Source organism: Balaenoptera musculus, chromosome 2, assembly GCF_009873245.2.
Source record: "Balaenoptera musculus isolate JJ_BM4_2016_0621 chromosome 2, mBalMus1.pri.v3, whole genome shotgun sequence".
Classification (NCBI taxonomy): Eukaryota; Metazoa; Chordata; class Mammalia; order Artiodactyla; family Balaenopteridae; genus Balaenoptera; species Balaenoptera musculus.
In genome coordinates, this window is record NC_045786.1 from 154,012,017 (window position 1) to 154,036,542 (window position 24,526).

General features: G+C 38.9%; 1 protein-coding gene across 3 annotated transcripts in view; it reads left to right on the forward strand.

Annotated features, from left to right (window-relative positions):
- The window catches only part of TSHR (thyroid stimulating hormone receptor), a 153,978-nt gene that overhangs the window by 109,984 nt on the left and 19,468 nt on the right, over positions 1–24,526 (forward strand). For 2 of the 3 annotated variants that reach the window (XM_036843095.1, XM_036843096.1), the window contains 4 exons: positions 661–735; positions 2,456–2,533; positions 5,740–5,808; positions 17,544–17,621. In XM_036843095.1, the coding sequence (XP_036698990.1) occupies positions 661–735; positions 2,456–2,533; positions 5,740–5,808; positions 17,544–17,621 (300 nt within the window). Of the gene's footprint in view, positions 1–660; positions 736–2,455; positions 2,534–5,739; positions 5,809–17,543; positions 17,622–17,776; positions 17,847–24,526 lie in introns of those variants that run through there. The other variant, XM_036843097.1, reaches the window with a different exon arrangement.

Sequence of the window (24,526 nt, forward strand, 5' to 3'; positions counted from 1 at the left end):
TGTCAATGCATGTTTTAGTCTTGACATTTTGCCCTGATGACACAGCTTTGGAGAGTGAAGATATTGTCTTTGACTGATTTCCTCCCTTATCTGGACATATTTTTCTGGTTACTGCTGCCATGGTATTCTCAAGTGACTGCCATGAGAATACCATTCTTGGTAAAATAATGAACACAATATAATATAGAGTTTGAAAGAAGAAGCCTGGCTTGGAGTTGGGTAATTATATTGTCTTCCTGTCCCATCCTCTCCTTATTCTACCCTCCCTTCCCCCCAACACACGCATAATGTCCTCCAGTTAAAACAAGGAAATCACACACACACACACACACACACACACACACACACACACACACGAAAAGAAACCTGAATTCCTATTTCTAGGAATCCCACTTGGTTCAAACAATCCCCAGATTCTTCTAAACAGAAAAGATGTATTGACACTGGTGGACTGGGTTAGATTCTTGTACCTTCAGGGAGCATCATTTCATCCAAGGATTAGAACTTGCCATGGTCTCTCAGATAATTAATGAAGGACTTAGGATTTGATCCGTCTGACTTCAGAACACATACTTTTAGCTATTACATTATTCTACTTCCTATGTGTTGATTTTCTTACCTTATTTCTGTTCTCTTGTTCTTCTTTTTCATGTACTTTAGTGGCATTTTCAACACTGGACTTAGAGTATTCCCAGACCTGACCAAAGTTTATTCCACTGATGTATTCTTCATACTGTAAGTGTGCACATATGCAATATTTGGCAATATTGTGCTTGCCACTGACAAGAACTAGGCTGCAGCCAGAGGGGTTGGTTGAAACCAAGTGAAGCAGTTGTTTCAAGGAGGAAGCAGTGATCAGCTGTGACAAATGCACTGATGGATGAAGTACGGCAAGGACTGAGAAATGGCCATTGGGTTTAGTAATACGGGGCATCAGTGATTCTGAAGAGAACGCTTCCAGTGGGGTTCTGGGGGGTGGAGAAGTCTGGTTGGAGTGTGGTCAAGAAAGAACCAGAAGGGGGAATTAGAGAGAGTGACCATAACAAACTCTTTAGGGAACTTTTACTACAAAAAAGAAGCAGAAAATGCCTCAGTAGTTGGAGCATACTGAATACGGAGAAAAGGGTTTTTTGTTTTTTTTGTTTTTAATGGGAGAAACTATGGCATATTTGTTTGCTGCTGGGATTGTTTGAATAGAAGGAATTTGATGATACTTTATTTTTCACATAGTTTTTCATAGCTTTTCACTCTCCCATGTGTTATCATATTTGCTCCTCTCAACCACCTTACAAGACATAAAAGGAAGTTACAATTTTTCCACTAAACAAATGAGGCAACTGAGGAATAGAAAACCTAAGGGATTTTGTCTGAGGAGAGTCCCAAGGAGCAGTTGTGAGTGGTGCTCAAACTACTTCCTGTGACTTCTGATTGGGGCCATGGTGCTCTTTTCCAAAATCAATGACACAGTTGAGTATCTTACTAGTTGTTTAGAAGTGAAAGGACATATGCAGAGAGAATTACAGATTGAGTTTTAACTATAGAATCAGCAAAATGTAGAATGACAGGATCCAAACTCTTGGGATTTTGTTAGAAAAAATGCCCATGCTTCTTTGCTGCAGAAGAGCTCAGTTCAAAATACAGGCCGTCTTCCAGCAGCTAGACTGGCATAGAAATGTTCTCTAGGAGTATCTGTCTTGCAAGTGGAGGGCACTTCAGTAATACTCATGAAATGAAATCAATTGATCCCATTCTAGCAACCCTTTTTAGGGGTTCCACACGCTGAGAAAACGAGTTGCTCTGGACAAAGTATTTGTCAGAGATTCATGAGAAATCTCTGAGACTCACCTGCTCCCCTTGCATGTGAGGATTGTCAGGAACCTCAGCCCACACCCAAAGCTCGCTTGCTCATTGCACGTGTGGGGCTCTGAGTGTATGTCCACCTAGGACAGCTCTCACCACCTCACCGGACCTCTGAGCTAGTATCAATGGATCAATGACACCTAAAAAGAAATGATAAAACTGAATTGTGTCAGGTTATTTATTTAAGTGCATATGTGCAGCAAGAGCCCAGCTCCAGAAGGAAAGCATTTTTATTTTATTTTTTTTATTTTTGGCTGTGTTGGGTCTTTGTTGCTGTGCGCGGGCTTTCTCTAGTTGCGGTAAGCGGGGGCTACTCTTCATTGCGGTGCGCGGGCTTCTCATTGCGGTGGCTTCTCTTGTTGCTGAGCACGGGCTCTAGGTGCATGGGCTTCAGTAGTTGTGGCTCACGGGCTCTAGAGCGCAGGCTCAGTAGTTGTGGCGCACGGGCTTATTTGCTCCGCGGCATGTGGGATCTTCCTGGACCAGGGCTCGAACCCGTGTCCCCTGCAACGGCAGGCGGATTCTTAACCACTGCGCCACCAGGGAAGCCCAGAAAGCATTTTTTTCACCAGGTATATTTGTTCCTCTCCTGCAGTGAAATTACAGACAACCCCTACATGACTTCGATCCCTGCGAATGCGTTTCAGGGCCTGTGCAATGAAACCTTGACACTGTGAGTATTGGCAGTTCCACTCCTGCCAAGAATGAAGTATTTATTTGGGTCGCTGTAATATTTCCACAGGCCATCCAAGAATCGTACTGGCATATAGTATGTGCTCTATGGTCTACCGAGGGTTTCACATAGTTAAATAAGAGTAGTGCCTCATGGTGTTGTGCTCTACAGGTGATGAAGTGGTTTAGGTAACAAGACGAGAGTATTCCCTTACAGAAGTGGTCAGCGCACTTTATCTGTAAAGGACCATTCAGATTTTACAGACCACATGGCCTTTGTGGCAACTGTTCAACTCTGCCATTGCAGGGCAAAAGCAGCCATCCACAATATATAAACTAATGAGCATGGCTATGTTCCAACAAAATTTTATTTACAAAAACAGCCAGTGGGCCAGATTTGGCCTGCAGGCCTTATAGTAGTCTGGGTTCTAGTATTCCCATTGAACAGAGGAAGAACCTGGGGTTAAAGCAAATTTAAGTGACTTTCCCAAGGTCACTGAGCTAGAAAATCGTGATGCTAAGGGCTTTTCATACTCTGCACTCATACTTCAACTGTGTCATCACAAACTATTATTAAGCTCCTATGAAGGGATATTGAATAGAAAACATCATCATTTTTCCAGAGTTTGAATGGGTTCTGCTCTTTTGTTGTTTAAAAGAAATGCTAGATCAGGGAAATTCACAGAATGTTCTAATGAAGGAGATTTAATAGAGGTACAAAAGATAAGTTAATTCTCCAAGCCAGTAAATAATTCCCCTCTCATCAAATTAGCTACAAAGTAGAGTTGGGACTACGTCCAAAGGATTCCGTCTCTCTAGTTTCAGTACCACTGCCCAGGTTCAGGCCTGATGGGGGTTTTGCCCAGATTGTCACCCAGCTCCTTTTCTCCAGTCACACTACAGTCCAAAGGTTCTTCATCGTATGCAAACCTGATTGAATTATCACCCAGCAAAATTGATCCAAGCCTCCACAAGACTCTTTGAAGAGGCAGTTTCCAAGCATTCCAAGTCGAGCAGTCTTGACCCTGTGAGGCTATCTCAACCTCTGGGACTCTATCCACAGTGGAGCATTTCCATTCATCCTTCTCGAAAAATGGGGAGAGCTCTCTTGATAAGACAAGAGACTCCTCAGCCACCATTTCATTTGACAGCACAGCAAAGACTGGGGTTTATCCTGCTCAGTCCCCAAACCTCAAGGCCATTTACCTCTTCTGTAAAGCCTTCCATTTTGCCATTTTCCACTCATTGTATATAAACACCAGTCTCAATTTCTTTGCAGAATGTTACCTCCACCTTTTGACATCTTTTTCTAAGGACCCATATCCCAAGCAGCCCTCTCAAGGGAAAGCTGCTGTTTTTCTCACACCCAGCATGGGGCCCAGTAGGCATTTGATAAACCTCTGAATGAAGGACCCTTAACTTTCCTGAAATCTAGAGGTGGGGATGGCATAGCTTGTCCATTATTGTTTCAGATGATTATTTCTACATACCTGCAAAAGTCCTGGCTTCTTTAAAGCTCAGGCTCAAAAAACGATAAATGTGAAAGGGTATGTGTCCAACAGCAAACTTTGTAGCCATATTCCTGGTAGGATAGAGTTTCAATCAAAGTTTGCAACCCTTTGTTCTTTCTTTCTTTACTATGTTTTTCTTTCTTCACTATTTTCCCTTTTTGAGACCTACTTGTCCAATAAGAGTTTTATTTAATCTTTGAAATGTAATTCCAACAAAGAACATTTTTATTGTCCAGGCCTCTCAGCAAAGTTTGGGAAAATAGAAATGCCAAATGTACAATTCTCACATCTTCATTAACGAACTCTAGTTCGGAAAAAATTAACTTACCTATAGAGCTTTCTCAGCCTCTGTGCTTAGCGTCCCTGTGCATTGCAGTCTTCCCCCAGGACACCTTAGTAGCAGGAATTAAACTCATTGTGTAATTATTTAAAACAAAACAAAAAACAAACAAGGACTGCCTCTTAGTTCTTCACAACTACATAAGATAAATCCAAGTTTTCAAGGTATTCATTTTAACATGGTCATCTCATAAGTGTCCACACCTTACTTGTTAAATGTATAGCTATTCTATCCTCCCAGTAACCTTTTGATTAGGTATTACTTTATCATACTTTTACAGACAAGGAAAACTGCGGATAACTGAGGTTGAGAAGTTCTCAGGGTCACCTACTATGAAGTGACAGAGCCAGGTCTAATTCCAAGTTTGGAGTCTCCTGTGTGCTTCTTACTGTGTTACCAGAGTTCACAGGAGGCACTGCAGTAGTTTTCAGAGTTCCCCTACAATCGCCACTCACTGTGCCTGATTGTGGACATGGCAGCCTTCTCTTATCTCACGCCAGTAGCCCCCAGGAAGCCCCATGCATCCCTGTGTAGACCAGAGTTCCCATGGCTGGAGCTCCTTTTCCAGCAGAAAGGATGTGTCCTTTTGGTGGGTGGGAAGAATTGCTTTTGAGTTCAGAAATCCTGATTCCCGACAGCTGTGCATCAGTGCGGCTTTGGCAAATCACCTCCATATCTCAATAACCTGACTAGGAAGTAGAGGAGATAATGCTTCAGTCCAGCCCTTAGGATCACTGTATGAATTAATTAGTTGCAGAAACATAGCAACAAGTTATAACATTAAAACTTCCCCAAAAGGCCATGGTCTATCTATTTTCTTAGATTTGTTTTTGAAGTTCAATTTGATTCAGTCCTCAACCATTTAATTAAGCATTTAATGTATGATACACCCTGACGATTAAAAATATGAATATAAATGTGAAACAACATTTTAAAGAGAAAAATATAAAACCTATGCATTCAGATGAATAATGTCTTTTAAAGTGCTCATCTTGAGAAACTGCACTTATTCCTCCATCACTGACATTGGGTTAACTATTTCCTGAAACCCCAGTTTTTTGAGTATATGTAGAACATTTTTTTAAAAATCCTTAATGATTGCAAATCTTTGTTCATTAAAGTGAATCTGCTTCTGGGAAACAGCTTAAAGCTCTAGGAGTTAAGTCTGGAGAATGGGGATTCAAACTGGAAAACACTATTCCATGTCCCAAATAAGACGTACTGTAAAGTTTTCTTGTAGGGCCTAAGAACTTTCATACACATCTCTGGCACTGAAGAAATGAAGCGCAACCCTCAGAGAAGGGCCAGAACTACCTCTTATAGGTCACTGATTTCTCCTCTCTCTGTTGATTATAGGAAACTATACAACAATGGCTTTACTTCAATCCAAGGACATGCTTTCAATGGGACAAAGCTGGATGCTGTGTAAGTCAAGGGTTGCCATGGAAACCACTATCCTGCCCTACACTCCCTCCCCGAAGAAGGACCATTCAGTGGGTCAGAATTCTGCTAGAGATATGTTCCACCAGAGCATTCCTCAACCCCAGAGTTAGCATGACCAAGACTTGGGGATAATGTTAAGAAACTTGACAAGAGCCAGTTTTAGTGCACACACATTAACTCCAATTCTAAATCCCGAAGCTTTTATCCTTAATAAAATGGAGAACGATGGTGTCACCTTCTATTATCTTGTAGGAGTGTGTGTGTGTGTGTGTGTGTGTGTGTGTGTGTGTGTGTGTGTGTGTGTAAATGTTCATCTACCATGTACATGAAGGGGTGTCTTTAATTAAGTCCAAACCTATTCAGAAGGTAAGGCTTTTCTTTTCGTGTTATCTGACATATTTTCAGGAAAGGTGTCAGTTTATATTTGATTCAGTTAGAAATAGCTGAAAAGCCATATCCAGATTTTGCCTTCTCTGCAAATAAATAATGCCTAGAACAGGATATTGACAAAAAAGATAGTCATTAACATGGGTCTCTGTCTTTGTTGTACCTTTCTATCAGATCTCTGTGGTCCCCAGTATCCATGCATACTTTGTGTCTAAGAACTGGTAGACTGGTTCAGCCATACTGGTGTGTGATTTAACCTAATAGCTAATAAATGACAAAGAGCTTTAGTAGAGTCTGCTTTCCACAGTATGGTGAACTAGATAATTTGTTTCTACTACAAAAGAACTAGATGATATATTTTGAAAAATTATAATTTATGTCATATCCCCAAGAGAGGAAAATGAAACAACTAACAAACCAGTAGCTGAAACCAAAATGGTGGGTGCTTACAGAGGGTGCAGTTCCCTTGGGGGCAGCTGCCAACATCAGTGGTGCCAGGAGACTAGACTCTAGTCAGTGAGAAGGTGGAGAAGTGATGTAAACCTGAGACTGCTGGATTAAGCCAGGGAACCTGGATGAGAGCTGGAGTGGGACCACACTAGTAGAACCTCTGGACTCCTGGCAGAAATAAATGCAAACCTCTGCAGAAGAAAGAACCCCAGTGCAGGCCCAGATTTTAAAAATCAATCAAATAGGTACTTACAGTCAAAAATCACACATAGGAAAAGAAGAAACTACCATGCGTAAGAGTCAGCTGAAGCAACAAACAATAGATTCTTGTGTTTGATTTGTTTTATGACAGTTTATTGAGTATTTTTAAACAATTGTATTTTTTCCATTCCAGAAGTTCTATTTGCTTCCTTAAAAGTTTGCCTGCTCATTTTTGTAATTCCATCTCTTTTTTTTTTCCCTCTAAACATTTCATACATAGTTGTTTTATATTCTGGAAACGATCATTGCAAAATCTTAAGGCCTATGGTTCTAGATCTGTTGTGCTCTATGGTGCTTCTCAAACTTTATTGAGCATATAAACGATCTGGGGGGTCTTGTTAAAATGCGGAGTCTGATTAAGTAGATCTGGGGTGAGCCCCAGGATTCTGCATTTCTAACAAGCTCCCAGGTGATACTGATGCTGCTGGCCCATTGACCAACTTGAGCAGGGTGAGTTAAATTACCTGCACAACATAGGTTAATAAGTTCAAAGTCATTATACCTTGGCGTGGCTTCCTAAGTTCTGTTTGAAGTGGGGTCTCACTCTTTACCAGGCTTTTGGGTTTCTTAGTCTTTGTTAAGTGAAGATCAGAGTACCTATATCTAGATTGCCTAGTCGTAGGCTCATCTGGGTTGATATTAGTCATTTGTTTAAAGACATAATTATGGGGGAAGTCTGAAAAGACTCAACAGAGTAACATGAATACTTATACATCAAATTTATTTACAGTATTGGAGAGACCCTACTTCCATCTTAACTTTATCATTCAAATCTCACACAATCCTTCATTTAATTTTCTTTTTCTTTTTTAGTGTGCAGGATGTTTATTGAGGAGTGCTCCTGGAATCTACAAATATGGAAGGGAGGGTATAACAGCAAAGCAAGATGGGGTAGCAGGAAAAGTTGGCTGACCTGACAGAGAACTCTGGAGCTAAATATGGCCTAGAGTTTTCCTGTTTCGCTAAAATGGCCAGACAGCTATACTCCCATCTTCTTTGGTCATTAGATTTAAGCTACCCTAAGATAGGTGTCTTTAGGTGAGACCATTCTCTGCAGCTGAGGCAATCCCAGGGACTGATAGCTAAAGCTTTTCTCCTGACAGTAGGTCCAGCAGCTGGATAGACAATTCCTTCCTAGATGGAGGACCCAGGTATATGAGCTCCATGCCCATCACTGTCATAACTTGAACCTCTTGGATTCACCTTATTTATTTATTATTTATTTTTTAACGTTTTCATTGGAGTATAATTGCTTTACAATGGCGTGTTAGCTTCTGCCTTATAACAAAGCAAATAAGTCATACATACACATATATCCCCATATCTCCTCCCTCTGTGTCTCCCTCCCTCCCACCCTCCCTACCCCACCCATCCAACTGGTCACAAAGCACCGAGCTGATCTCCCTGTGCCACGTGACTGCTTCCCCCCAGCCACCCACTTCACACCTGGTAGTGTACATATGTCCATATATACACTACCACTCTCTCACTTTGTCCCAGCTTACCCTTCCCCCTCCCCGTATCCTCAAGTCCATTCTCTAGTGGGTCTGCATCTTTATTCCCGTCTTGCCCCTAGGTTCTTCATGACCATTTTTTTTTTTTTTAGATTCCATATATATGTGTTAGCATACAGTATTTTTCTCTTTCTGACTTACTTCACTCTGTATGACAGACTCTAACTCCATCCACCTCATTACAAATACCTCCATTTCATTTCTTTTTATGGCTGAGTAATATTCCATTGTATATATGTGCCACATCTTCTTTATCCATTCATCTGTTGATGGACACTTAGGTTGCTTCCACGTCCTGGCTATTGTAAATAGAGCTGCAATGAACATTTTGGTACATGACTCTTTTTGAATTATGGTTTTCTCAGGGTATATGCCCAGTAATGGGATTGCTGGGGTATATTGTAGTTCTATTTTTAGTTTTTTAAGGAACTTCCATACTGTTCTCTATAGTGGCTGTATCAATTTACATTCCCACCAACAGTGCAAGAGGGTTCCCTTTTCTCCTCACCCTCTCCAGCATTTATTGTTTGTAGATTTTTTGATGATGGCCATTCTGACCGGTGTGAGATGGTATCACATTGTAGTTTTGATTTGCATTTCTCTAATGATTAGTGTTGTTGAGCATCCTTTCATGTGTTTGTTGGCAATCTGTATATCTTCTTTGGAGAATTGTCTATTTAGGTCTTCTGCCCATTTTTCGGTTGGGTTGTTTGTTTTTTTGATATTGAGCTGCATGAGCTGCTTGTAAATTTTGGAGATTAATCCTTTGTCAGTTGCTTCATTTGCAAATATTTTCTCCCATTCTGAGGGATGTCTTTTCATCTTGTTTATGGTTTCCTTTGTTGTGCAAAAGCTTTTAAGTTTCATTAGGTCCCATTTGTTTATTTTTGTTTTTATTTCCATGTCTCTAGGAGGTGGGTCAAAAGGATTTTGCTGTGATTTATGCCATAGAGTGTTCTGCCTATGTTTTCCTCTAAGAGTTTGATAGTGTCTGGCCTTACATTTAGGCCTTTAATCCATTTTGAGTTTATTTTTGTGTATGGTGTTAGGGAGTGTTCTAATTTCATTCTTTTACATGTAGCTGTCCAGTTTTTCCAGCACCACTTATTGAAGAGGCTGTCTTTTCTCCATTGTATATTCTTGCCTCCTTTAAAATTCAGACTTTAAGGTCTGCAGAGCATGGTTCCTGGTATTGGCTGCAAATTTGAATCACCTGAAGAGATTTGGAAGCCCTGATGCCTAGGCTTTACCACCAGAAATTCTGGTTTAATTTGTCTGAGGGTAGCCAAGGCATGGGAATTTTAAAATCTCCCCAGGTGAGTCCAATGTAAAGCAAAGGTCAAGAACCACAGCTGTGGAGTATGTTATCACTCTTCTTGTCCAATAGTCACATTTTACGCATAAAGGAATGAAGCCCAAAGTGAACACATGGCTTTTTTTTAAATATAGCTTTTTACATTTGATAGAGCTATCAAGTGGCCAAGCCAAAGCCAGAAACTGGATCTCCTTACTCAAGACTCCCCTGTGCCCTGCCGGGATTCATAATTGCTGACTTACCAGCCACCAGTAAGGCCTGGACACCCAACTCCTCTCGCCACTGCTACTTGTTTCTTAGCCCAGGAGAATATTTACACTTCTTAGTCTTTTAAAGTCATGAAATACAGAAGCTAAAAGATCTTGTAGCTGGAAAGAGTGGACTCATGTGAGAGAAAGGAGGTCACTCAAGACTCAAGGCACAACCAGAAGTTTCAGAGAACAGTCACACCAAGCAACGGTGTCATTTGTCAGGGAGAACCTGACTTTAACCAATGCAGCAAGGTCACCAACTCAACCAGGTTCCAAATGAGGTCTGAGTGAGGGACAACTTGATGAAAAGGCTGGCATGATCAAATGTTATTAAATTCAAAGATTTGGGGTTAAAGTCAGCCTATGTGTGTTCAACATTTTGCTTCAAAGCTTCTCATGCCTGCTCATAATTGGCCTTTTGGTCGTGTTTAGAGAACTCCACAGACACCTCAAGAGATTTCCAAAGTGAATCTTCTGTAATCAGCAGACTGTTCTGCTAAGTGGATCTCAGTGTAAATCTAGTAGCCTGTTATTTTACAGTTTTGGTCATAAAGTCAGCTGCAGAATATCAAAGGAGTTTAGAGACATTTTTATTGAAAAAATGAAAAAAATAACAATGGAACAATAATTTCTATCCCAACTTCTCCCTAGCTTTTGTGGTAAGAGAAAAATTTGTGGTGAGAGAATAGTTTGTGGACATCTGGTCTAGATGTAGGTATAATAATTTGGGGGAGGGGAGGGGAGGGCATTTCCCAAACTATGTTCCTTAAGCTCTCTTTCCATGGTAAATTAACTGGTGTTACTTTTTAAAAAGCTATTCATGACCTTATTAAGTTAAACAAATTATACAGGTGGACTTCTTGGGTCTTTTGATAGACTAATCTGAATTATTATTAGATAATAATAATAATACTGTATTATGACAGTAATATATATCCAGTAAGGGGATACAGTATGCAGAGCTTCTCAGGGAGTTCTTGGTTCCAGGAGCACCTCTCTGGACTGGTGTTCCACAGAACACTTTTTGGGGAAAGCTACTCAAGAAGAATCTTTTGATATACTGCCTTGTTCGGAGGCAGGTAAATTTAACAAGGTTTATTCAAGAGACAGGCTATGGAGAATCTTAAGAGCCAGTAAAGTTTCAGATCATCCTGTGGTCTTCTGAAGTTAAACCTATGAAAAGATTATGTAGGGAAACACGGTCTCTACCTTCCTACCAGCTTTCTCCTTAGACCATATCATGGGCTCTGTGAGAGGCTTGGCTGATGGGAGAGAGTTATTCTGATGAAAACAATGGATTTTAATTCACTGATTCCCTGAATTACATACAGTCTGTTCTAGTCACTACAACTATCCCTTGAAACACAGGAAAGAAATCAATGCACCATTTTCACATACTTTCTTGACATTTTTATGTAAAATTTGGAAGGGTTTAACAAATGTGGGCAATATTTCTTAACTGAGAGTCATTTGTTTCCTGATTTTTAGAAGTCTAGATCTGAGATCAGCAAACTTTTTCTGGAAAGGCCCAGATAACAAATATTTTGGGCTTTGTGGGACATAAGATCTCAGTCACAGCTACTCAACTCTGCCATTGTAGGACATAAGATCTCAGTCACAGCTACTCAAGTCTGCCATTGTAGTGTGAAAGCAGCCACAGACAATTCATAAACAAATGAGCATGGCTGTATTTCAATAAAATTTTATTTACAAAAATTGGTGACAGGCAGAATGTGACCACATGGTCATAGTTTGTGGACATCTGGTCTAGATGTAGGTATTCAGTGAGGATGACCATTGTGTGATGAAATATGTAGTTTATTTCTCTCAATTCCTGGTAAAGGTTAAATGGCAAACATGGGATAAAGATAAGAAGTACCTGGACAAAAATATTTTAGGGTTTGAAAGTTCAGATCCAATCATAAAATAAAACAAAAATCTCTTTTTCCAATCAGTATTTTAAATCTGAACTTAAATCTCTGCTCCTGTTATAAAACAACATTCCATCTATTCATTCTACCCTAAGTTTGTGATTCCTGGTTGATGGAAACTAAATTTTTCTTAGCTTTATGCACTCCATTAAAAGGTATCCTATAAATCCAAGGTAAAATCAAGATGATAATCATGATAAAGATGCCTGGAACTAGAGGAAGATAAATAAGGGTTGAGCTGTAGATGGAGAAAACAGAGGTCAGGTTTCCATAGTAATAACAAAATAGTATTCACTTTGTGATTTTAACATGGAGCTGTTGCCTCTATCCTCAATACTAATTGTGATTTAAAACTAATGTAAACACATCAGTATTCTATAATTACCCTAATAGTGTTCAAAGACTGTACATGGCATGTTAGCGATTTGTTGAATCCTCCAGAAGTATGTTCAAATATTTTAACTTCTAATTTAAACAATTGCTCATCCAAAAGCGTGATTATTCCCCATCATCTGCCTCATGTCAGTTTACTGAAATTAGCAGATTTGACCTCACTTAGACCTATTTTTTTAGTGTAACTGAAGAACACGGTTGCAGCCAAGTTGGACAAATTCCACATTGAGAACAAGCACTGATGCCTCAGCAGCAGTTGGGTAATTAAAAGTTCATGAAAATTATGGCAGATGCTCAAAAGTACATGGTCCTGTGATTTCATATGGAACCAAGCACACTGTCATCACTCAGATGTGAAATTAATAATAATACAAGCATCCCTTGCTCAACAGAAGTTGAACTGCTCTCAGTCGCAAGTTAAGTCACACATTCATTCTTTGGAACCTCTTTTCCACCCTCTCCACACAATCTGGCATGGGGATATGTTGCTTATCTCAGAACATTTAATTCTCTGTATTTTATTTTGTATTGTCAAATTCTAGCAACAAGCTACCATCTGACAGTAAACATTTGGGCAGAAAAAAATACCATTTTGATGTGCTAAGAGCATACTGAAACACTAATCTTTATGAACAGAGATGTCAACACAATTCATGTACTAATTAGCATCACACATTAGCTTATTACAAGCAAAACACTGCAGCTTGGAGCACTGGGAAAAGATGACGATAGAGAAGATTACAGGATTAAGCAGTCTATTATTTCTCATGGAGTAAGTATTTGAACAGCTTGTAGGATATGCTCCAAGGCTGGCTTTTACCTCTGCCTGTTGAAGCCTTGAGCATTTTCTCACCTTTTACTGTTTACAGGCAGGTATCCTGATTTCTGCTACCAAAAGGATTTTTATGGAACAGTGAGGGCTGGGCAGGGATTCTCTTTAATTTTCCAAATAACTGATGCTATGAGAGGGAAACACAGTTCCCCACAGAAGTATTCCCATGAGGGTCTCACAGTATAAACAGATGTCCGCCCATTTGCCCTAAGGAGATTGTGGAAATGCAGGCTCAAATTCTATCTTGGAGCTGAAATGTATCCTAAAACTCCCCAGAGAGCAAAGCTCAGCAGCAACCACAACTTTCCTTACCACAGTGTCACACTCCTCCCTCTGACACATCCTCATTTAAACATAATGTAGAGGGTGCCTTGAGCTAGGAGTTACCCAGCAACTGGACTTTGATTTAGTCATCCAGCATGTTTTTACTGAATGGCTGTTGTGTGCCAAGTGTGAGTCCAATGGGGAAGGATGTGAGCTATGTCTATCATACTGAGTTCATCAACTGGATATTCTTCCCCAGCTCATTCCTGACCATCTTCATTTTTCTGACCACACTGTTCTTCCTTAACTGTGAGATACACGGCACTTAAATCAGGGCAGGGCTTCTTAACTCCCCTCTCCCTACACACCCTCATCCCCACCATATGAAAAATCTGACATATCTTTTCTCGGAAGAACTTCATTTCTTCCAAGAGGTTCTCAAAGAGGTATACATACTCCAAAGAGTGAAAAGGCATTGAATACTCACATGTAGCAGTGTCTATCCTATTTTTAAAGGAGATACCAGTCCTTTTCTCATAAGCCCTTCCCAGTATTTGTATTTAGAAAGACTTTCAAGAAGTCTTTCCTTTCACCGCAGACTCCGAGACTTTCTACTCTTCTTTTGTTTACATTCATCTTGTCCTTGGAAGAGATAGTTTAGATGATCACACACACATACTCTCCCAATAAAATAATCATTGTCTGGAGTAGGTTACCCATGTAGCCTACCAAGATTTGTGATTGATTTACCCAAGCTGGCTTACAGAATGTGGATTCCAGAGGAATCAGGATAAGTCCGGGTCAAGGAATCAGTTTAACTAACCTGACATTCCCAGTAAACATTATATGATAAATGAGGCTGATGGAAGCACAATCTTCTTGGATATTAAGGCTTCTGCAGATATATTTCCCCACCCCCATCCCCTCCACTCCAGGAGAAGGTAGGATCAGCCATCTGAACCCAAGTTTAAAGCTTCATGGCATTATCATAATTTGTGATAATAAGAGAGCCCTCCAAGCTGCTAAACGGCGGAATGATGGTTTCATTTTTAAGCACCTAATTATTTCTAAGAGATGAAGTGCCCAAACAACCCTCTTGGTTTTAAAGAGTGCAGCCTCCCCCAAGACTCCAGTTCATCTCCGTTCAAGTTGGCTGCACCCTCTCTCCATCCTCCTTCTCCCCTTCTGGACTCTGGCTGGCTTTCCCAGTTTAAAATCTTCTGCAGCATTTCTGGTAAACTCTAACGCTTATCAACCAGCCTCCTTATCCTTGGGGGCGTATTGAATATCAGATGAAAACACTGCAGAATTGGACAAGCAATTATTTAGTTTTACAATCATTTCTAATGATTAGAGCAAGCCGATTTTCACTTGCGACAGTCAGAGATGAAGAGGAAAAACTGAGATGAGCTCACCAGTCCTTACTTGATTTTCAGCAGTCTGGGAAAAGAATGTGATCTGCAAGTTGCATGGTCCAGAGAATATAAAAAGAGACACAAGCCAGTGTGGCACTTGAGTTGAGTTAGTTGTCTTTTTACAAAACCATGCTGCTCAAGATCTTCTCTCCAGGTGTTTTGTCTCCAAGGCGGCTCTTGTCTGCTCTGGCTGTCACTGACCATGAACCCTGTGGACACAGTGTGAAGGAGAGTCAAACAACGGTGGAATGAAGCCTACAAGTGCGAGCTTTACATGATAGCCATTCATCCAGAAGGCACAGACTTGCTGCTGTAACATCTTAGTTGCATCTTCGTACATATATGAGGGTTAATTGATACCCCCGCTCCATTTTCGACTTAACAGTGCCCTGGAAGCTTGGGATCCATCCAGCCATTGGCTGAAGAGGCCATGTCTGGACCATACCCTTGTGGCATTTGTAAACAAGTTGCTTGTCACTGCCATCAAAAAAGTCAATTGGCCACCACACCATATGATGAGTCTTCTAGCTGTCATTCCCCATTACATTTTCCTTAAAGTAAAAGTTCAGCATAGCTCACCTCACTATTTTGGAGGAAAAGTGCATTGAATTTTTTATTCGATCATTTACACCTTCATTCAGTAAATAGTTATGGAGGCACTGAATTTGGCACTGGTGATACAACAATGAGTAAGACAGAGAGCTTAAACTCTGATTTGGGAGACAGATGATGAAAAAGTAAACAAATACACAAGATAATCACAGACTGTGATAATGCCATGAAGGAAACAAAGAAGGCAATGAGGAAAACTGATGGTGGCTACTTTAAGTTAGTTCTCAAGCTTGATTTGAGAAAAAATGTAAAGGATCACAAAATGTATACCAATTTATGAGATGTCATTGTGTGAAGTCGTAGTACTTGTCATTTGGTTAATCCCTCATCCTGCCCAGGAGAGGGAGACTTCTTGGTGGTTGGTAAAACTCTTCCTCCGACTGCTCCAGTGAACACCCATCTATGGTTCTGGGGCTGCCCTCTCTTATTCTAAGTTCCATCCTCTACAAAGGACTAGAGAGGAGCAGAGCTGCTGGACCAGGAGAGGTTGAGGGCAGACCTCACGGAAGTGCTGTTCTTGCTTTTGCCTTCTGAACGGCAACAGAGGCTGCCTCCTCATGGTTCAGCCACAAATAAAGCCACCCTCCCTCTCCTCAATCTCACCAAGAGATGCAGAGAAAGAAAGAGACAATTAACCAAGGAGAAGTTCTTCTGTGAGGGCTCTGGAGAAAGAATCCTTCTGACTCAAAGTCCTCATGTCACACTATTATTTTTTTTTTTAATTGAAGTATAGTTGATTTGCAATGTTGTGTTAGTTTCAGGTGTGCAGCACTGTGATTCAGTTATACACATATATAGATATAGTTTTTCAGATTCTTTTCCATTATAGGTTATTACAAGATACTGAATATATTAATAGTTCCATGTGCTACACAGTAGGTCCTTGTTGTTTATCTAGTGTCACACTATTCTTATTAACCATCACCCTTGAGAATTTTGCATCATGAAGAGCAAACACCATAAACAGAATAATGGAAGCATTATCTGTATCTAAGCAGATCTCCTGAGTCTCCACTGCATTCATTTTGCATCAACAGGTGACCACTCACTGACTCTTAAGTTGACTAGTCTATGCAGGGGTGAGTTATTCTAAACATGTGTAAATTGAGATCATTTATAACAAGGAGATTTTATACACACACACACACACACACACACATATGATGGCTATATATATATATACACATATATAATGCTTTGTTTCTTTTTAGATAACATTGTTCTCTAAAAAAGCTAGGGGGGAAAACGCCAGTTTCAAAATGCTTGGAAGCTTTTATCCATTTGGAGGTAATTTTATGTTTCAGAATCACTTTGTGACTTAAATTGTTCAAAAATATTTTACCCTCAACTGCCCAATATGTTTTCAAAACGGAAAGATCAATGTGCCCATCAAGGCCCTTCAGGAAAGGTATACTCTGTAATCTTATCTGTATAACCTGCCCCCCATTCCCCAGATAGGATTGCCACAGAAAATGCTGGCCACCCAATTAAATTTGAATTTCAGATAAACACCAAATAACCTTTTAGTATAAGAATGTTTCAAAAATTACATGGGAAACACTTATACTAAAAATTATTCATTGTTTGTCTTGGCATCCTGTATTTTTACTTTACAGATTTGCTAAATCTGGCAATCCTGCCCCAAATAAAAGATGTGAATCTCTGACAGCTCCCATCACCAATCGCCACCTTCACTGAATACCTGATTTAAGCCCAGTCATCAAAAGTAAATGTAAATATTGATCAATGTTGAGAAACAAAATTTAATTTAGTTGGTATTGAAGAAGATTGAAAAATACAGTCGCCATTGGCCAGGTAAATAGGGAATTGGGCAACTTTTATATAATCTAGATATGCAAACTAGATCATAAACAAGCTCGCTTTCAAAGACTTCTGCCATAATTAATGTGTATAAACCTTGCACAATTGAAACCTAGAATATTTTGAGTGCTTAAGCCGGAAGAAGGTAAGGTGTTTTCCAAATTCCTAAGAAACAGGTAATATCTAAGGAGACCATGCTCGCATTTTATTTTGGTATTTATGTTAAGTTGCTTAACCTCACCTAATCCATCCTCTCTCTCGCTTTCTCTAGTTACCTGAACAAGAATAAATACCTGACAGCTATTGACAAAGATACATTTGGAGGAGTTTACAGTGGACCAACCTTGCTGTGAGTAAGACATACAAAAGAATATTTGCCTTTTTTTTTTTTTTTAATGGAAGGGAGGGCGCCATTAAGAAGAGTAGCTGATGATGTCTGTGGGGAGGGAATGCTGTTGTCTTGGATAAAGGCTTCTGCTAGTACTTTTCTGCCCAGCTGTATAGATTACTGCTTGGAAGAAAGTCCTTGTTCTTTGAGACTCAGAAGGCCCCATACTCCACTGTGCCATCCTGATGCCTGATGCCACCTTGGTGTGGACATTCATGAAGGCCCTCTTTTAGAAAAAAAGACATTTTTGAGCAGCTGGTATTTGCAAAATTCTGAGATATGAGGTCTACAAACAGGTGGAAGGCACTCTAGTCTTTGCTGAGTAAGGAATGTGTATTGCATAATGCAGTACATTATGGTATTGTACCATACGGGGGTTCATAGCACAAAGAAGGAAGAGTATAAACAGTTTGATTCATATCTGGGAAAACTTACAATCACTGGAAAAGATGGGATGTAAACAGTTTTTAAAACAGCATGGAAAAAAAAGCTATTTGTGCATTTCCTCTGATTTATACCTCCACATGTAATCATGATCAAGTTCTGTTGATTCTGTCTCCCGCAAGCCTCTTCTAGTGCCATCTTCTCCATCGCCTTAGTTTAGAATTTCATTCTTGAGCATCTAGTACAGTCCTTGCCAAAGTGGAACAGAGGCCCCCAGGAGAAGCACAAGACAATCCATCAGAGGCAAGAAGGTTCCATCCATACATAAGAGGTTCCATTTAAAAATAAGAACAAACTGGGAATTCCCTGGTGGTCCAGTGGTTAGGACTCTGTGCTCTCACTGCTGAGGGCACGGGTTTGATCCCTGGTTGGGGAACTAAGACCCTGCAAGCCACGTGGCATGGCCCAAAAAATTTTTAAAAGAACAAATTAAGTTCTACTAATATTTTACACTGTCCCTCAGGTGTCAAGTGGGTAATGATTGCATCCCAAGGGAACAGCTGGTGATCCACAGTCTCGAAGACTTACATCCTCACTCTTTCACTTTTAACAATTTCACTTCACTTTTAGATTGAATACACCCAGTTAAGTGGGTTTATGGCCCTACTTTCTTAACACACAGGTTCCATATAAGAGGGCAGAGTGACCCTGAAAATCTATTGTACCATACGGGGGTTCATTGTTAACTCATGGCAAAGTACTTAAAAGTATTATGCATTTTTCTTTTTATAAAAAGACAAGTGAAAAAAAGTATATTGACCTTTTCTGTGATTTTTTTTTTTAACCTGGAAGACATTTTTTAAAGACATCTTTAACTGCTCCTTCATGATAAAGGTGATATTTCACCAATGAATGAGGAAAGTTGTTGCTCTTCTAAAGAAATGTGTGCTTTGGAAAGAGTCTTTAGAAACAGGTATTTGGAAACTTTTCCATGTTATGTAATTTTCCTGATGAAAATAGTGAATGTCACTTATAAAAAGTTTGCTTTTTTAAAATCAGAAATTGAATTTTAACGTTTTAAAACCTTTCAAATTAAGAGTTGCAGTGGGTTTAAAATCCATGTATATAAAATATGAAAATGAAACATCTTTAGACTAGTTTGCAAAAACTACTTATTGACAGCTGAGAATATGAATTTCAATAAAAACATGTATTTAATTACTGAATTGGATAGAGAGATGAGAATCTTAATTTAGTAAGTACAGCCAAGCCTGCCCTATTCCATTTGGAACCATCTATCTTTGTGAGGTAACTTTTTCAATTGACAACCATTTAAACCAAAACCAAAATAAACTGACCCAGAAGCAGACCTCTGAATAGCTGTATCAGAAAGTGTTAAATGACAATTTTCATAATTAGTAAAGTATTATTTAATAACATTGATTTCACTTTGGTGAAATATTTTTTTAAATATTACTTATTTGTTTTTATCCTATCCTTTTAAATGTATGGTTAGTGTGTTTTGTAATGTATAATATATAACATGGTATTACAGTAATATGTGTATAGAGCTCATAAATATACATATGTTAAAGTACATACTCAGACATTTTTTACTTATAAATACATGACATTGAAAGAATTTGAAGACCAATAGTGTAGACCAGAAACATTCAAAGTGTGGGTCCACTACAAGGTTGGCTCCAGAATGTACTTCAAAGCACAGCTTCCTTCGTGGAGAAAGTCTTCCTATGAGAGCAAAGTTGCCCAAACTAAGCAGTGTGCTTAGTGAAGTAGTTGCTTACATTCCAGTACAAGCTTCTTACTTTATCAAGGACTCATAAGAAACAGCCAATGGTCACCACACTTTGAGTAGCACTAGTCTAAATGACAAGAGTCTCCAAATTTCCCCTGGCCTTCTATCTTTGACCTTCTCAATTTTACCCTCCCCAAACCTCCTTGTGTTCAAATGCAAATAGGATCTTAAAAACCAATGCTGGTCTCCCATTCCCCTCAGGATAAAGACCTTGGTGTGGCATGCAAAGCCCTGCTATAATCTTCAGCTTTATCTCTCACACCTCTATACACTCCTGACCAATCATCCATCCATATTGAAACTCTCAGCTCCCCTAATATTCCAACCTACTTATATGGCTATGCTAAACTCTTGCTCTTCCTACTGCTTTGAAAACCCTAGCACAACCTTATGTCTGATAAGCACCTACTACCATTTTGACATTTGAGTAAAGATCTCTCTGAAGTCATTCTTGGCCCTCCTCTCCTTAGGGAAGGATGACCATTTCTTCCTTTATACTCCCCGCCTCTATTTATGCATCTCATGGCACTAGTGACATGTTTCTATCTATCTCTCCAGGAGCTCCTAGAGGGCAGGGGCTATGTCTGTTTCATTTCTACAGTTCTAGTTCATATTACAGTGCCTGAAACACAGTATTTGCTTAAAAATGTTTGTGAAATTAATACAGTACACTATAAATATTTGAATCACACTTCCATAAATGCTATGGCATTTAAGTAGTAGTCACATTTTAAAGATATTTTAGTACATTGTCCTTATGGGAGAGTGTCCATTTCTACTTCATTGGAAGCAGTAAATTAAATTACCTATTTGTTTGTGCTGCTTAAAAATTGTTTTGATAGTTTTGGTAAGTCTTTTTTTTACAAGACTCTCTAACCAAGTTAAGAGCAGATGTGCAACAGCTTGACGATGCCAGTTCTGCTTCCTAGAGGCATGCCAGGTTATAAAAAGTGAACTAGATTAGGAGCTAGACCTGGAGTTGATTCCTGGCTCCATCACTAATTGTGAGACCCAAGTCTCAGTTTTCTTATTTGTCAAAACAGGGTAGCTAAAAGTAGTGAAACTTAAGTAAGAAAATAAATCTGAAGTATTTCATATATGCTTAATAAATGGTAAACATTATCATTACCTTCACTTCTTCCTGACTCTTGACAGCGTCACTATTCTTATCTTTCGTAACCTGTCTGATCACTCCCTCCCGATTTCTCTCACTAGAGCTCACTGCCCCAGAATTTCAGTGTGGCTCAGTCCTGGATCTTTCTCCTCTATATCTTCTCCTTTGGTTAAATCATTTGCTCTCTAATATCATGAGAATATGAATAATTTCCAAATTTCAGGTTTCAGACCATAGCTCTTATTTAGTCATCTCACCTGCCTGGAATTCCTCCCCCCTCTCCCTCTCATTCCTACCCATTTCCATCAGTTTGATGAAACTTTTCCTGACCAACCTCTGAAAATGTACAGTCAACATTTACTGAGCACTTGATAAGCCCAGGACTCTTCATTATGAGCTTTCAATAGGGTAGGGTCACCACTTTGAAGGATGGTCAGGGAAAGCCTCATCAAGAAGGTCACAACTGGGAAAAGATTGGAAGGTCATAAGGGAGCAAGTCATGTGACTATATGAGGGAAGATCATTCTAGGCAAGTGCAAAGACCCCCAGGTGAAAACATACCTGGAGTGTTTGAAGAGTAGCAAGGAGGCTGTTATAGCTCAAGCAGAGTGAACTAATAGACATATACATTTCATCCGAAAACAGCAGAACACATTCTTTTCAAGCGCACATGGAACATTCTCCAGAATAGATCACATCCTAGGCCAAAAAAGAAGTCTCAATACATTTAAGATTGAAATCACATCAAGCATCTTTTCCAACCACAATGGTATGAGACTAGAAATCAACTACAAGAAAAAAATGGAAAAATCACAAACACACAGAGGCTAAACAATATACTACTAAACAAAAAATGGGTCGTTGAAGAAATCAGAGGAAATCAAAAGATACCATGAGACAAATAAAAGTGGAAGCACAGTGTCCCAAAATCTATGGGACACAGCAAAAGCATTTTTAAGAGGGAAGTTTATAGCAATGTAGGCCTACCTTAGGAAACAAGAAAACTCTCAAATAAACAATCTAACATTATACCTAAAAGAACTAGAAAAAGAAGAATAAACAAAACCCAAAGTTAGTAGAAGGAAGGAAATCATAAAGATCAGAGCAGAAATAAATGAAATAGAGACTAAAGAAACAGTAGGAAAGATCAACAAAATTAAGAGCTGGTTCTCGAAAAGATAAACAAAATGGATAGACTTTTAGCCAGACTTATCAAGAAAAAAGAAGAGAAGGCCCAAATCAATTAAATCAGAAATGAAAGAAGAAAAGTTATAACTGAACCACAGAAATACAAGTGTTTTCCAAACTATCTATCAAAGATGAAGGTAAAATAAAGACATTTTCAGATGTGCAAAGCCTCAAAAACTTGATTTCCCATTCACCTTTTCTTGAAGCATAAACCAATAGAGAGAAAAATGAGAATTTTAATGATCAACATTGGAAAGAGGCAAATGGAATTCCCAGGATGACTGAAAAGGGAGGTTCTGGGAATCTTGAAACCAGGACATCTACATCAGGGCTGAAGGAGGGCTCCAAGAGAAAGTTCTACAAATAAAAAGGGATTCATAGATTATATGATAGGACTGACTTTATGAAAAACTGAATTGAGAGCTATTTTAAGAACTTTGGAGCATATAACAAGACTCAGCAAGAGGTCCATTCAAACCAAGATATGTAAATAAAAGAGAAATAGACATCTCATGAAGAAACTAAAAACGTTACACAAGAAATAAAATGAAATCACAATATGCAGACTTGTAATAACCAGAATACTAAATATAGGTTTAACCAAATACATCCTAAAACTATTTCAGGAAAGTTGAGGAGTTGTCAGAAGGATGTATGTGCAGGGTGATGGAAGAGAGCTAAATCCTCATCTTCCAAAGTAAGGAGTCAGTGGGTGAATGAAAAACCAATAAATCAAGAAGTATTTTCAATTATGGAAAGAATACTGGAAGTTGAAAGTGGTTGCTTCAGGGGTATCAGAGAGCACAAGGCAGGGAAGAGCTGCACAGGAATCTGCTGTGTGTGTTAAGTTTCCAGTATAATTTGCTTTATAAAAATAGGTTCATGCATTATTTTAACAAAATTCTAAATTAAATTTTAAAAGAACACCACAAAGCATAGGAAGAAAGGACAATGGAGATTGTAGCATTTGAGAGGCCCGTAGGAGGAAAATAAGAAATGAATAAGAGTCCAGTCTCATTCCTCCACTTCCAAGCATCTGTCTTAAAATGCATCTGTTAACTAACCATGTATGGCCTTGTAACATCACTTTAATTCTTGTCTTGAACTTTTGTCAAAATCTTCATTACTTTGTTTCCCCCATATCTTCTCCTCATGACTAGAATTTAAGATCCTAGAGGAAATGGACTGTGTCTTATACTTTTTGTAATCCCCCCACTTCAAAAAAGAAGACAGCAAGTACTCAATAAATCTTGATAAAGTATAACTTAATATCAAAGAGCCATGATTTGGCTATGATTTGGAGTAAAAGCCAAACTTGGAAAATCTTAAACTCCATCTAAAGAGAAGATAATTGGAATATATGTATACCTCATAAAGGTATTTGTGAATGACTGTATTCATCTCTGTTGACTAAAACAGTCAAATTTGCCCACTTAGTTTACCACCTTTTTTCAAGGTCATTTCTTTAAAAGAATCTAACTTAAAACAGCTGCAACATCTAAAGTGAGATCTCATCTCCAATCTTTGCTAATTTTTAAAAGCCTTTTAAATTTAGTTTCATAACATTTTTTCCTTATTGATTTTTTAATCAAGATATGCAATCTCATTTTCCATTTTTATACTGTCCATTTTTGATTATGGTGTTTTCTTTTCATCTTATTTTGAAAGAGAAGCTCTTGGTGTTTATAACCCCAAAGGAAAGAACACACTGAAATGTAATGCCTTCCATAATAACCAGAGTCCTCCAAGGTCTAAATTATGTAACTCACTCTAATAAGCATTTAACCTACTGTTGATAATGACTATATTATAATTGTCCCACTTACTATTATAAGTAACTCCTAAGAAGATGAAATCTCCGTGATAATATACTTGAGCTTGCACTACATGTTATCAACAAAAACAAACTTCAAAATAAACTATTGTTGCTATTAGTTGATCAAATTAATCATTTGAAAATCTAAGAGTCATGGCACTGCCATCTTGGTTTAGAGAAAAATAAGTCTTTCATGTATTTCTTTTGACTCGTAATGCTCTCCACAAGGTCATACTATTAGATGGCTGAAAAATTGTGGCAGGGTTCTTTCTAGCATGGCTGAAGTCCACAGGCGTGTTGAATACATGATTTTCTAGGTTGATTCTGGGCAAAATTATTTTTTTATTGAGGTATAATTTACATACAATAACATGCACATTTCTAAAGTGTACAGTTTGATGAGTTTTGGCAAAACTGTTACCTCAGTGAAGGCTTAGAACATTTTCATGGCCCAGAAACTTCTCTCATGACCCAATGTCCCATAGAGAGCCACATATCTCTTTATTCTTCTAGTGTAAAAATAGGAGTGAAATTATCAGGTCACAGGA